A 14,516-nucleotide genomic window follows, 5' to 3' on the forward strand; every position below is an offset into this window, starting at 1 on the left:
CTCATTTCAGCCGCTTGTATTCGCGATCTCGTTCTTTCAGTCACTACCCATAGCTCATGACCATAGGTGAGGGTAGGAACATAGATCGACTGGTAAATTGAGAGCTTCGCCTTGCGGCTCAGCTCCTTTTTCACCACGACAGACCAATGCAGAGCCCGCATTACTGCGGATGCCGCACCGATCCGCCTGTCGATCTCACACTCCATTCTTCCCTCACTCGTGAACAAGACCCCGAGATACTTGAACTCCTCCACTTGGGGCAGGATCTCGCTACCAACCCTGAGAGGGCACTCCACCCTTTTCCGGCTGAGGACCATGGTCTCGGATTTGGAGGTGCTGATTCTCATCCCAGCCGCTTCACATTCGGCTGCGAACCGATCCAGAGAGAGCTGAAGATCACGGCCTGATGAAGCAAACAGGACAACATCATCTGCAAAAAGCAGTGACCCAATCCTGAGCCCACCAAACCGGACCCCCTCAACGCTCTGGCTGCGCCTAGAAATTCTGTCCATAAAAGTTATGAACAGAATCGGTGACAAAGGGCAGCCCTGGTGGAGTCCAACTCTCACTGGAAACGGGTTCGACTTACTGCCGGCAATGCGGACCAGGCTCTGGCACCGATCGTACAGGGACCGAACAGCCCTTATCAGGGAGGCCGGTACCCCATACTCTCGGAGTACCCCCCACAGGATTCCCCGAGGGACACGGTCGAATGCCTTTTCCAAGTCCACAAAACACATGTAGACTGGTTGGGCAAACTCCCATGCACCCTCCAGGACCCTGCTAAGGGTATAGAGCTGGTCCACTGTTCCGCGACCAGGACGAAAACCACACTGTTCCTCCTGAATCCGAGGCTCGACTATCCGACGGACCCTCCTCTCCAGGACCCCTGAATAGACTTTTCCAGGGAGGCTGAGGAGTGTGAACACACCCTCCAATCCCCCTTCTTAAAGAGGGGGACTACCACCCCGGTCTGCCAATCCAGAGGCACTGTCCCTGATGTCCATGCGATGTTGCAGAGGCGTGTCAACCAAGACAGTCCTACAACATCCAGAGCCTTGAGGAACTTTTAAGTTAATTTTACACTTGATATTACTGCCCAGTCCAGCAAGGAGACAGTTATTACGTTTACAATGGACATTCAATATAGGCAGTTGGACACTAGATCCTCAGATATCTGTGACACACTGGTCCAATCCTAAATGAAATGATTTAGTTTTAGAAGACCAAAGTCCCAAAATCTGTTTCCCTATGCAATAATGAGATCTACTTACTCTGATATTTTATTATGCACTCAACACACTCAAGGTGGAAGATTTGGGTTGCCTTCAGACACTGCAACTACTATAATATTAGACCATTTTAGTGGAGTTACAGTAAGGCCTCAGTAATACCCACCTTGATCTGAAGGAAGGGTAATCCTTAGAGAGTTTCAGGTACAAGTGGTGCTGATCCTCCAAGGCGGACTCTTTAAATCTAGATGGTGGTCTGTCATAAAGGGTTACAGCTCTGTTCAGACAAAATTAAAAATGTTTATCCATCACAAAAGGAGAAACTACAAATCTATTTTTTTAATAAAAAACTTTTGAGGGCACACAATTAATTCATCTATACTCTCTGAAAACACATTTTGTTTAGAAGAATCAAATGTGTTAGATGTATAATAAGCAACACTGAAAGCCTGCCTGCTATAATTAAAAGGAGTATTGTGAACGACTGGGGAGTAAATTTGCCACCAAGATAAGTGACTGCCACCTGTATTCAGAGAAAATAAATAAACTCCCTCTAGTGGCCAAACTGAAAACCATATCAAGAAGCAAGGTCCACCAGACTATGTTTCCCTTTACTGGGCCCAGTTTTTCCATAGCAGAGATGTACACAGCACATAAAGGTTTCTGGCAGTATCTGACAATCTGTAGGCGGGACAGAAGCCTATGACAGAGCATATGTTCACATTCAAATATGACACCTCAGAACTTACACTTGAGGTCTTTGGAATCAGCAGGAAACCAGGGTTATCTAAAAGAACCAAACCTAGACACGGGGCAACTCCGTACAATGATTGTGCCAGTAACTGAAGAAGCTCTAGTAGCTGTGAAGAAGCTACACGACCCAAATCACCACACCACTCTACTAGGACTTTGCTTGCTTGCTACAAATAAAATTTGCACTTAAAAGTTTTCTTTTAGGCAAAAAATTGGATGCTTAAGGATTACATTACACCATCATGTTGCAAAATATCTTTATTAACAGAAGCCAAATCCTAAAGAATACTTGACCCAAAAATGATTTATGTTTCATACACCATGTAGTTTGTAGTGATGGCTGAGAAAAAATGAAATCTCATGTTTTCATGCAAAACGGGGGAAAAAGAAAAACAGTTTATGATATAATACGAGCCAATTGCACCCAATGCTGCACAACAGAAAATGATATACGGTAAATAACACACATGGAAGAGAAAAAAAAAAATAAAAACATGTTAATTATGTTGCATAATCAATGCCAGTTATCCAGTGGTATGTTCAAGACACATGCATTTTTTGCTAAAATATTGTTAAATAGATACAGTGGTACCTCGGTATATGTCCTTAATCCGTTTCAGATCCTTGAACTTATACCAAACAGGACTTATACCAAACAAATTTTTTCCCATAAGAAATAAAGGGAAAATGATTAATCCGTTCCCATGAAAAAAAATCCTATTGTTATTGGCACATTATACATTGATGGGGTTGTATAAAATCATTTAAACACTGCTTAATACTAAAACACATAAATACAAAAGCAATTAGATGAAATAAATGAAAATTGAACCTCACTTTACTTTGCTGAGAAGAGTCAAGTGCCTCCTAGGATGGTGCCGAGAAGGTAGGAGGAGGAGATGTTATGGTTTGGAAGGAGAGTCCCCTTCCAATAAAACTTCAGGAATCTGAAATTCTGGTGTTTTTTCTCTCTCTCTCTCCCAAACTCTGCAACAAAATCATTGGCGGCATCTTTTTATCAGCACTGGCTCCATCTCCATGCCTCACAACACTGTAAATGCCAGTCCTCTTCTTAAAATTATCAAACCAGCCATGGCTGGCTTTAAATCAGGGGTAGGCAACGTCGGTCCTGGAGTGCCACAGTATGTGCAGGTTTTTGTTCCAACCCAGTTCCTTAACGAGAACTCAATTATTGCTGATGAAGCACATATTGCTTAAGTGACATTTTAATGCTTCATTTTAGTGGTCTCGCTTGTTAAGGTTCTCCAACCTTAATTGCTTATTTCAATCTTAAACTGCTGCATTCAGTGTTTTAATTGCTCCTTATTAGCAATAAGATGTAAAACAGGGGTAGGCAATGTCGGTCCTGGTGAGCCGCAGTGGCTACAGGTTTTCATTCAACCCAATTGCTTAATTAGAAACCAATCATTGCCAATCTCAGACCTTATTTAATTTTATGGCTTGTTAGTCTGTGCAATGTAAGGCTTTTATATCGTAGATTTTTTTCCTTTCCAAGGATATCATCCAAATGATTTGAAGCCTAAAACAGATCATTTTCAGTCTGTCACATTTTTCTATTAAGTGTTTTATTAAATCAAACCGTGCATGATGAACACACACAGATGTAATTGGAAAAAAGCTAGCTGGAGAACTGCTGGCTGCTTTGTCTTTTACATCTTATTGCTAATAAGGAGCAATTAAAACACTGAATGCAGCAGTTTAAGATTGAAATAAGCAATTAAGGTTGGAGAACCTTAACAAGCGAGACCACTAAAATGAAGCATTAAAATGTCACTTAAGCAATATGTGCTTCATCAGCAATAATTGAGTTCTCGTTAAGGAACTGGGTTGGAACAAAAACCTGCACATACTGTGGCACTCCAGGACCGACGTTGCCTACCCCTGCTTTAAATCACTTTCTTGGCTCGTTCCTGCCTTGTTTTTCAAAAGATCGGCATGCATCAGTTTTGCCTTTTCACAAATCATTGCCTCCGATACGCTATCGCCAACACACTGTTTTTCTGTTATCCACGTGAAAAAACAAAAAGATTTATTATAGCGCGGGCTGTTCATGGAATGCTAGCAACTGGCGTACTGACGCTCGTGGGCAATCGTGGCTTTGTGTCGAGAGAGGTAAACAAGGGTAGCGCACGGTGTTCTAGAAGAGTCGTATTCCAAACAAAGGTCAAATACCAAGCAATATTTTTCACGTCCAAACAGGACGTATACCAAGTTGGACTTATTCCAAAGTGGACGTATACCGAGGTACCACTGTACTTCCAGAAAAATCAGTGCACATCATAAACAGGAAACACAAGTCACATGGGATTTGATTGCCTTTTTGAACTGAAGATCCACCCCAACACCTTCCATCCCCTTAACTGGTTAAGAGTCTCATCTGTTTCTTGATGATGTGTGCCGATTTTTCCAGAAGTACTATCTATTTGATAATATTTTAGCAAAAAAATTGCAGGTTTTGAACATACAACTGGATAACTGAAATGTGGATTATGCAAAATATGTTATGTAAGATTTTTGCTTATTTTCGTGAATGTTCTCCCACATTGATTGCCATTATACAGCAATCGTCACTATTAGCTTCAATTACTTTTTTTTAACCTCCATTCTGTATATAAATATGAAATTAAAAAATTCTCAGCCACCACTCCAAACTATATTAGGTAAATAACATAAAAAAAAAAGTCATTTTTGCATGAAGTATTCTTTTAATTCTTAGTTTTTGCAAGACTTGGTAATGGAAAACAATTAGCAATAGCACTGGGCAGGCAGTGGGACACAGTGGTCAAGGTTTAGATGTCACACCCTGAGGTTGTGTGCCAATTAGAAAAAACAAAAGAAATGCAACCAATTGAATATCAAATGTTGTAAGTCGCTTTGGATGAAGGCATCAGCCAAATAAGTAAATGTAAATGCCGAGATGTTTCAAAAGCCTACATGTTTGATTATGAAATTTAGCAGAACTATGAATTACACTGAACACCGAGTTAAGTAGAAAGCGCTAACGTGTCACTTACTTTATGTTCCAGTTTGTAGACAGATCTTCCTTCATGGCATTTGTGACACACAAATTGTAATCAGAAAGTCTTCCAAATAACTTCTCATACCTGGCAGACAGTGAAACACTGGGCATCATAAACTGATACCAACTACATTGGCAGCGAAAAACAATTACCATAGCAATTCCCCTAGCAAAAACATTTCCATGGAACCACACTGGTATGTGCTAAACTGAAGGTCCTCGTGAGGAGTCCTCCTTGGATGTTTCCACTGAAACACAACTTTACATGTTAGCTTTGTCTTCAGACTGTCACCTCAGAAGGGCGCAATAACTTTTAGCGTGTGTGTATTCAATTGTTTAGATGAAGGTGTAGACACTAAGAAAAAGCAGACAACACAGGACAGAGGCACACCTATTTTCTGTGTATTTCCACGATCCAACCCAAACGCATATAAACACTCTTGAACATGCTACACTTTTCAACTCACCATTTAGCAAGTCGGACGATGGGATTCCTTTCTCCAAGACTTAGAGCCATAATGGTGTATCCATAGTTGTGCCAGTCGATCATCAACTTGCTAGCCCGCAGCAGGCAGATGAACCACGCAACGGCAATGCTGGGAAGGCCAGGTGGGTTCTGAAATACAAAGTAAACAAACAGTTGAACATACTTGATTAAATGTACTGTAGTTTGTGCCATTCTCTCTCGGGTGTAATATTTCCCCCCATTATACTTCTTAATCGATTTTTTTGTAAAGGACTCAGAAGAGGTCTTATAGTCAGTCAGCCTCTGCCATGCGCGTATATTTATACTTTTATATGTCCTTTGACTTTTTACTCTCTCATATACGAAGTGTAGGGAAAGTATTGTAATCGTTCAAAAATTCGATTTCGAGATTTTGATGAATCTCCTCAAGTCTGAAAATACCATTTTTGGAATTATGTCCGTCTGTGTGTGTGTGTGTATGTATGTATAAACAAGACAATTCGAGTACGCTTTCACTTCGGTCAACCAAATTTTGCATACAAGTATTAGGTACAAAACGTGGATTTCTACTAACTTTTGGGTTATTTTCACTAACCAGAAGTGGTACTTTACCTTTTATTCATGCAGGTGCAGAGACCGATTTGTTCAACTTTACTTTTATAATAATTGTTCGATATATTATTAATTTGATTTGTTGTTGATGGTTCTTCAATATTCATTGTACAAAAATGTAATCATTGTCATGTGGTTTACTCCTCAAATATCCATCCTCATATCTGAGTATACCAGAAAGTTGAGGGGAGACCACTCAATTTTTTATTTTAAAGTAAATTTACAGATTTTTGTATTTCACTTTCTATTAAGTATGCAGACTTAACACACTTACCCCGTATCTCAGTATGTTCTCTTATGGGAACTGTTTTTCCCTCCTACATCCCCAAAGATATGCAGTTTAACTGGCAATTCCAAATTGACCGAGTGCAACAGTGTGTGTGTCAGGGGGTCCTGTGATGGACTGGCACCCCATCCATGGCCGACTCCTGCCTTGTGCCCCCTGATGCCAGGATAAGCCCCTGACCCCCCACAACAATGAAATGGATTAAGCAGGTTTGAGAATTTGATGTTCTTTTTTCCCTGTTAAAGACTCTGAACTACGTAATACTGTGAAGTATTTGAGAATGTTGTTTTTTTTCCTGTTTAAGACTTTGACAATGTAATATTGTGAATTGTGTTGTATAAAAATAAAACTGTTTTCATGTTTGCTTCAAGCTAAGAAAGCAGGCATGATCTATTATGCTAGTACCCAACTGCCTGTGACTGTACTTGTACTTTTGGGCGTTTTGAAATTTTCTATTGACTGTTATATTTTGACTTTACCTTTGCAGCATGTGCCATACTGTGCGCTACAAATATAAAAATAATGCTATCAGGTATCTAGTTCAAGTTGAGAAAACATGCATTATCAAACTAGCAACCATTACACTGGGGTATAATTTCCACTCGAGTGTGTGCATTTTGACTTGTTTATTGATCAGTACTGTTTGAACCTGGTTCTGTGTTATGTCTCCTGAGCCATGTAAAGTAACAAATTAAAACTATCAATGTCTGGAATGGATGGATAGTCAAGATAGATGTTTATTTGTCCCAAGGAAAAAATTTGGCTTTATATAGAAACTAAATAACAAATGCATAAAAGAATGACTAAAAAGAAAGAAAACTTCTAACTTAGCTTGGCTAGCAGTCACAGTGAGGCGCTATAAAGGAGTATTGCTGTTGGTATAATTCAGGGGTGTCAAACTCCGGGCCTGGAGGGCCGCAGTGGCTGCAGGTTTTCATGCTAACCCTTTTCCTAATCGGTGACCAGTTTTCACTGCTAATTCATTTCTTTTCCCTTCATTTTAATAGCCCTGTATTTAAGGATTCCGTCCTCTGAATTGATTCGTTTCTTCATGAAATGGCAGCCAAACAGAAATGAGACGTGAAACGAGCCAAAAGACAAGCAGCTAAACTGGGATTTCAAACTCCAACCAATCTCTTAATGAGAAGCCGATTCTTGCTGTTAATTAAACTCGTTATTTAATTCCATAGCTTGTTGCTGCTCTCATTCTGCCACAGCAGACATTTTTCAAAACTGTGGATTTTATCCCCCCCCCCCCCCCCGCCAAAGAACACCATCAAGACGTTTTGATGACCTGAGGAGATGAGTCTTACCGAGAACTTCACCTTTCTTTATTTTCAGATATTGTGTGACAGGCACAGGTGAGCTGGTCATGTGGCGGCTCGTTTTGTGTGTCATTATTGTTTGGCTGCTAATTAAGGAAAAAGAAACAACTAAGGGGGCCTGAGTCAAGTTAATTACAATTAAAACAAAAGAAGTTAATTAGCAGCAAAAAACTGGTCACTAATGAATGAAAACCTGCAGCCAGTGCAGCCCTCCAGGACCGGAGTTTGACACACTCGTGGTATAAAGGATGACTAGCAGTGTTTTTAACACACTTCTGCTAAATAAATTTATTGGCTAAAATTCCTCAGTGTTTGTGCATCAGAGAGAAGATGTGCAGCATTGTTCATAATTGCACTCAGTATAAAATATGTTATACTGTATTAGTACAGAGAGAGATAGAGGTTAGGAGCAAATGCTGATACAGTGCATTGCCGTGCCCACCTCATGACAAACCAATTCAGGATCCCCAGATTAGGACCTGAGTGCCAGCCATGCAACGGGTGACACCTCAGCACCACACCACACTAGTTCAGATGGAATGGTACCAGTGTGAGGTTTTTTTATGGTGGTCGGAGTGCCAATTCTGCCACCAACCCCCAGGTTTTCCCTGCAGGTTGGAGGGCCGGATGGAGATTAACGTCATACCCAGGTTGGAGCAATTGCAGGCTAAGGGCCTTGCTCAAGGGTCCAACAGAGCAGAGTCCCTTTTGGCATTTACGGGATTCGAACCAGCAACCTTGCCATTGCAGATCCCTAGCCTCAGAGCCACCACTCCGCCCATACTGTAATACATACTGTATTAGTATGTACAACATATTATCTGTAAAACTCAAATCTAGGTCCTTGTAACATGCATTAAAAACAACATGATGTAAAGTGAAACATTTTTTAAATTGTGTCCCCTTCATCATTTTTCAATCCAATCCAGCATCTGCAACATGCAAGAGAAGAAACGTGCAGACGCTGTAACGTCGCTCATTTGTATTATTTCTCTGAGTGCCACACTCTGTAAGCCTCACCTGTAAGAGGATGAAGTGGGGGGCATCAATTCTAAGCAGGGCATAAAACAACTGCAGGCACTGAAGTACAACTTTTACGATGTAGCGCAGAACTGCTGGTCCAACTATAAAGAAGAGGCAGCAAATTGAGAAAATACAGATTGTCTTATAAAACTAATTTCAGTGTCATGGTGGAGAGAAACAAGAGGTTAAATAAAGAGTTACCTGTGAGGCCTTTCACCTCTGAAATGGGACAGATCTGGATATTTTTTTCATTCAGCAAGTCAGGATGTGGCTTTGTGACTGTAACAATGAGGGCAGTTTGTTGTTAGTATAAAATGTAGAAGAGTTTATTGACATCTCTCACAAGAACAAAAGTACACAACCAGAGTTTATGTTCCACTCAGCATGTGATCAGGGTGCCTACAGAAATGTGAATACATTGAAAACAAAGGTTAAAAAAAGAAATGGTAAATTACACAAAATCTAAATATCAATAAGTGTGTAATAGATGATATACATACAGTGTGAATAAACATAAATATCCATTTCCATGCCTTATTACAGTGTGTGGTTCAAAAACATTTCTAAGGAGGAAATCATGCATTAAAGTGTGGAGAAATACATAAATTAATATATATTATAATGCTCCTTATAATTGTTAGTACCTCCCTTAGTTAAATTTGCAACTATTGCTGAACCTGCTTAATCCAGATCAGAACTTAAGGGAGCTGGAATTTATCCCAGTAACTTTAAACTTTAAATTCAAGGCAGGAACCAATTCTGGATGGGACATCAGAGGGAGAGAGGCAGAGATTGAGATCCTGCGTATGTGTCATCTTAAAATCAGTACAGGTACAGAGAGTCAGAATTGTCATGCCAGTAAATTAAATAAGTAATGTGCAACCACATCAGTGCTCCAGGACCCGGGTTAGAGACCCCTGGTTTACAGGATGGATGGATGAATCAACGAATGCTAAATCCATCCTGCCCATGACAACTCTTTCTTGCATGTTGCTTCCCCTTAAAGCAAGCTGGGAAATATCCTGTACAATTTCAATTACAGAATAGTACTAGGGTGTTGTACTGTGTTAGCCATTATGGATGTAGTGAGAAGCTAAGCAAAATGACACCTTTTATTTTACATAAAGAAGGGGCCTGAGTTGCAAGCTTGCATATTGTAATCTTTCTAATTAGTCAATAAAAGGTGTCATTTTGCTTAACTTCTCACTAATTGCAGAAGAATTTACTGCTTCAGATCTAGCTCAAGAGACACTATTTCAACATGTACGTTTTTATTTTCCTCTTTTACATGTCTAATAGTTGCTCCTGTTGGCAAAGCAGATCGCCACTGCAACAGAAGCACATGTGTGCCCAGCACTTATGCCTGCCTAGGCAAATGAAGGAGTGACGTTCTGATTAAATCTCCATCACACTTGCTTTGTTACAAAATATTTTAAAAATAAAGAATGGATATCTGTTGGTTTAGGCCTATTCAGACAGAATTAGTTTTACACCAGAAGGTAGGAGAAAAGTCAGTTGGTTACTGGCAGTACTTTACTCTGTACCAGCATGTCCCTGTTCCCGTTCGTTAATGTATGCGTCCCCGTCAATTTGGACAACATTAATAACCTTTATTTATAAAAACCACATGGCTGTTTCCACCACCATGGGGTACAGCACAGCACCCACCACCTTTTCTATACAAATTGTGAATATCAGCACATTGACAGACCACCAAGGGAATATAACACTTGCTACCCTGTTATTCTGCGTGCACAACAAGCAGTATGCCGACTTTTTTCTCACTTCAGGCCATGGGTAACGTAAATATTACCAGATGATCACTTTTAAATTGACTTACTCAAATTATGGAATTTTACTGAAGTGTCGATTCACATGACACAAGTGTAACCCGGGGTTGTTGTTATTATTTTTAAACAGACTTTCTGCAGAATGTAAAAGAACCCAAACTTTTTACTGAGGTGTGAACGCACAGTCTGTGAAAAGTGGCACTAAGGGACTAAAATTACTGAGGTCCTCTGGTAAAAATGATTTTACACCACTTCCTGGTGTAAAACTAATTCCATCCGAATTAGGCTTTTGATGATGGAAATAAATAACAGAAATCAATCCAACTTTCAAATAGATAATCCCAGAATGCACCCCAATCTTGCACTATTAGCATGTTGCGCTTTTTCAAGCCTCTGTTCTTTCTTCTTCTTCTGCTTTTTGTTGTCTCTTTCTTGAACATTCCAGCCCTACTGTGGATGACATACAACGGGACGCCCGGTTGTTTTACTTTCTTATGCCGACCAGCTCTTTCCATTCAGACATTCCCACCCTCTTGTGGATACCAGACAGACATATTTTTTAATGCTTTATATATTATATATATGCACACACACACACTAGATGTGTTACCCATCTAAAATGGGTTGAAATCTAAGTGATTAAGGTAGACCTCAGCATTAACATTTGCAGTGCACCATCTTTTGAAAAGTGTTTTATAATGCATGTAGTAATAAAATAAAATGCATTACTACAAATTGTGATGCACCATCTATTGGAATGACAAACGCAATGCATTTTATTACTACAAACTGTGATGTGCCATCTGTTGGAATGACAGAAACATGGTAACTGGGACCCAGACATCTGTTCCATTAGTAAAGTGGACACACTTTATATATAGAGATACGTACATTTTCTAACTTCTTAAATATACAAGTGCTTATTTTGCCACAATTACTATACATTGACTACCTAAAAATGCAACACTATCACATATCGTATTTATTTTTAATAATTTTTGTAAATTCAAAGTTTTAAACGTTAATGAAAGTGAGACTTAGTTCATATCGAAAATGAACAATATTTCACATGAGGTGTGATGTTATTATGCAGCAGTCCAGTACATTTTTTTAATGGTTCGTCAGCACTCGAAGCCTAAACGTCAAGCTCCGCCCATGCTTTGCATCCCGTATGCATCTCATTGGACACCTACCGGGACATTCTACCAATCACTGTAGTGAAAAGTCATGCAAAATGACACCTTTTATTGGCCAACTATAAAAACCCAATAAAAGGTGTCATTTTTGCTTGACTTTTCACTACATTCATGATTGCTAACACTGTACAACAACCTAGTACTACCAGTCACTGTAAAAAGAATGGCACTGTACCAATACTTCCGTTGGATTACTTTGGAAGTTCGTTTTCAGGCATAAAGAATATTAAAGTCGATGGATTAACACGACTCTGTTTCTCCAAAATGTAATCGCATGCTGCGTTGTATTTCGTCTAAGACGTGACGATGAAATAAATACTCACAGGGTAGCCCTACCAGTAAATACGATAAACTGCTGGACGCTCACTACAACAGCACTCGTTCTGTTTACTAAAACCACGTGTATAAAGTCGGCTACGTTCAGCAGTTTTTAGGAGAGACGCTCAAATGTTTGTTTCTTCTCAGTCACTCGAGACCCACCCTGAATTCCCCGCGGTTATAGTTACCCCGGTAGCCCAGCAGCGTGACGCCGTATCCGTGTCTGCTGAGAGACAGGCAATGGTACTGCATCCGCGGGCTGCGCCCGATGTCCCCCAGAACCAAGACGCAAACGGAGGGTACCCCAGCACGGGAACAACGAGACCAGACTCGCAGTAGGCACAGCACAGCAAACATGAACACGGCTACCCAGGCGAGCTTGCCCCGAGTTACTGCTAAACCGTAAGCACAAGCAGCCGCCAACGGTAACACCACAGAAATCAAAACTAGTCTGTGCTCCGCCATGTTGCCTGTGGAATGACGTCACACACTTCCGGGCCACGTGTTCGTCAGACTGTAGCGGTAGCTATGGGTTTTTTTCCAACCTGGGCGCTGGGCATTTTCCAAGTCGCTGAATTGGACTGCGCATGCGCAATAATGCTTCCAGTACACACGTGTAAAATTATATATTTTTTGTGAACAAATGTTTATGGGAGCTATAGTAACAATGATGAGCAAAAACAAAAATCTTTAGACGTATCTTAAAATTTGCCCTGCTGAAAAATTTCCTGAACAAAGCCTAGAAAAATTAATACAATTACTTGACTGGTTATCCAGCTTCACAGACGTTACTCCGGAGGGCCCCATTTTGTAATACAGGATCTGAGATAGATAGATAGATAGATAGATAGATAGATAGATATGAAAAGCAGTATATAACAGATAGATAGATAGATAGATAGATAGATAGATAGGAAAGGCACTATATAATAGATAGATAGATATGAAAAGCAGTATATAACAGATATATAGATAGATAGATAGATAGATAGATAGATAGATAGATAGATAGATAGGAAAGGCACTATATAATAGATAGATAGATATGAAAAGCAGTATATAATAGATAGATAGATAGATAGATAGATAGAAAAAGGCACTATATAATAGATAGGTACATAGATAGATTTGAAAGGCACTATATAATAGACAGATGGACAGACAGTCATGAAAGGCACTATAAAATTGATTAGGTTGATAGATATGAAAGGTACTATATTAGCTAGATAGATAGATAGATAGATAGATAGATAGATAGATAGATAGATAGATAGATAATTTGGAAATTTGGACTTTTACAGAAGTTGAAATAAAAATATTAATAATATTATAACTGAGCCTGCCTTCTTACTCAACTTGTTGATTAAGTGGGCCGCTCCTTAAGTGATGTTACCAGTCCAGCACACCACAATGGCCCTCACAAAGTTGTAGATGTGGAGGATGTCACTTCCCACATTAAAGGAGTGTAGTCTCCAAAGAACAAAGAGTCCTCTCTGCTCCTTCTTCTGTAACCCCTCTGTGTTATTAGACCACTCAGCTAGTCACTGATGTGGACCCGCAGTATTTGTAGCAATGCACAACGTCTCCATCCACTCCTTGTGACGAGACACGGAGGCTCCTTGGTGTGGTGAAAGTCAACAACCATTTCTCTGGTTTTGCTGATGTTAAGTTGCAGACAATTCTCAAAGTTCTCCACATGACTCCTCTCCTCGATGTCATCCCCCTTATCAATACACCCCCATAAGTTCAGAATCATCTGAGAATTTTTACAGGTGACACGACCTGCTGTTATATTTATAGTCTGAGGTGTACAGAGTGAAGAGAGAAGGAGACAAGCCTGTTCCTTATGGTGCACCACTGTTACTCACATCCGTATCGGAGACACAGTCCTGGAGTCTCACAAATTGTGGTCTTCATGACAGATAGTTCATTACCCAAGACACCGTCGGCTCACCCACCTGCATATCCCTGAGTTTACTCTTTAACATGGATGACTTGATGGTGTTGAAAGTGCTGGGGAAATCAAAAAAACGTCATCCTCACAGGGTTGCCAGCTGTGTCCAGGTAAGAATAAACCTTGTGGAGCAGACAGATCATTGCATTCTCCACTCCAATCTCTGCCTGATAGGCAAACTGCAGTGGGTCCAGGTGGTCTACCACATGAGGACTCAAATAATTCTGGCCCAGCTTCTCAAACTTCATCATGATGTGAGAGGTAAGTGCCACTGGTCTGTAGTCATTTTCCACAGCAGTGACACTTTCTGGAGACTTAGGGACAGATTGAGCAGATCAGCACAGCCCTTAAGAACTCGAGGAGTGACTCCACCTGATCCTGAGGCAGTTCCTGTCTAGCCCCCCAACATCTGTCTCCTCACTTGGTCATCAGTTATGGACAGCGCATACTGATGGTCAGAGGCAGACTCATCACTGGCCACACCAACTGAAATGGCAGAGGAGTTGTTGACGTAGTAAAGA

The 14,516-nt window shown here is 40.4% G+C and overlaps 1 protein-coding gene across 1 annotated transcript in view; it reads right to left on the bottom strand.

Annotated features, from left to right (window-relative positions):
• Window positions 1-12,529, bottom strand: part of alg1 (ALG1 chitobiosyldiphosphodolichol beta-mannosyltransferase) — a 32,431-nt gene extending 19,902 nt beyond the window's left edge. Inside the window, exons 1-6 of the mRNA XM_051933433.1 lie at window positions 12,230-12,529; window positions 8,939-9,016; window positions 8,735-8,838; window positions 5,493-5,641; window positions 5,021-5,110; window positions 1,399-1,509 (exon numbers count right to left, since the gene is read on the bottom strand). Of these exons, the coding sequence (XP_051789393.1) occupies window positions 1,399-1,509; window positions 5,021-5,110; window positions 5,493-5,641; window positions 8,735-8,838; window positions 8,939-9,016; window positions 12,230-12,506 (809 nt within the window). The 5' untranslated portion in view covers window positions 12,507-12,529. The remainder of the gene's footprint in view (window positions 1-1,398; window positions 1,510-5,020; window positions 5,111-5,492; window positions 5,642-8,734; window positions 8,839-8,938; window positions 9,017-12,229) is intronic.
• Between the last annotated feature and the right edge of the window lie 1,987 nt (window positions 12,530-14,516).

This window comes from Erpetoichthys calabaricus, chromosome 11 (genome assembly GCF_900747795.2).
Source record: "Erpetoichthys calabaricus chromosome 11, fErpCal1.3, whole genome shotgun sequence".
Taxonomy (NCBI): Eukaryota; Metazoa; Chordata; class Cladistia; order Polypteriformes; family Polypteridae; genus Erpetoichthys; species Erpetoichthys calabaricus.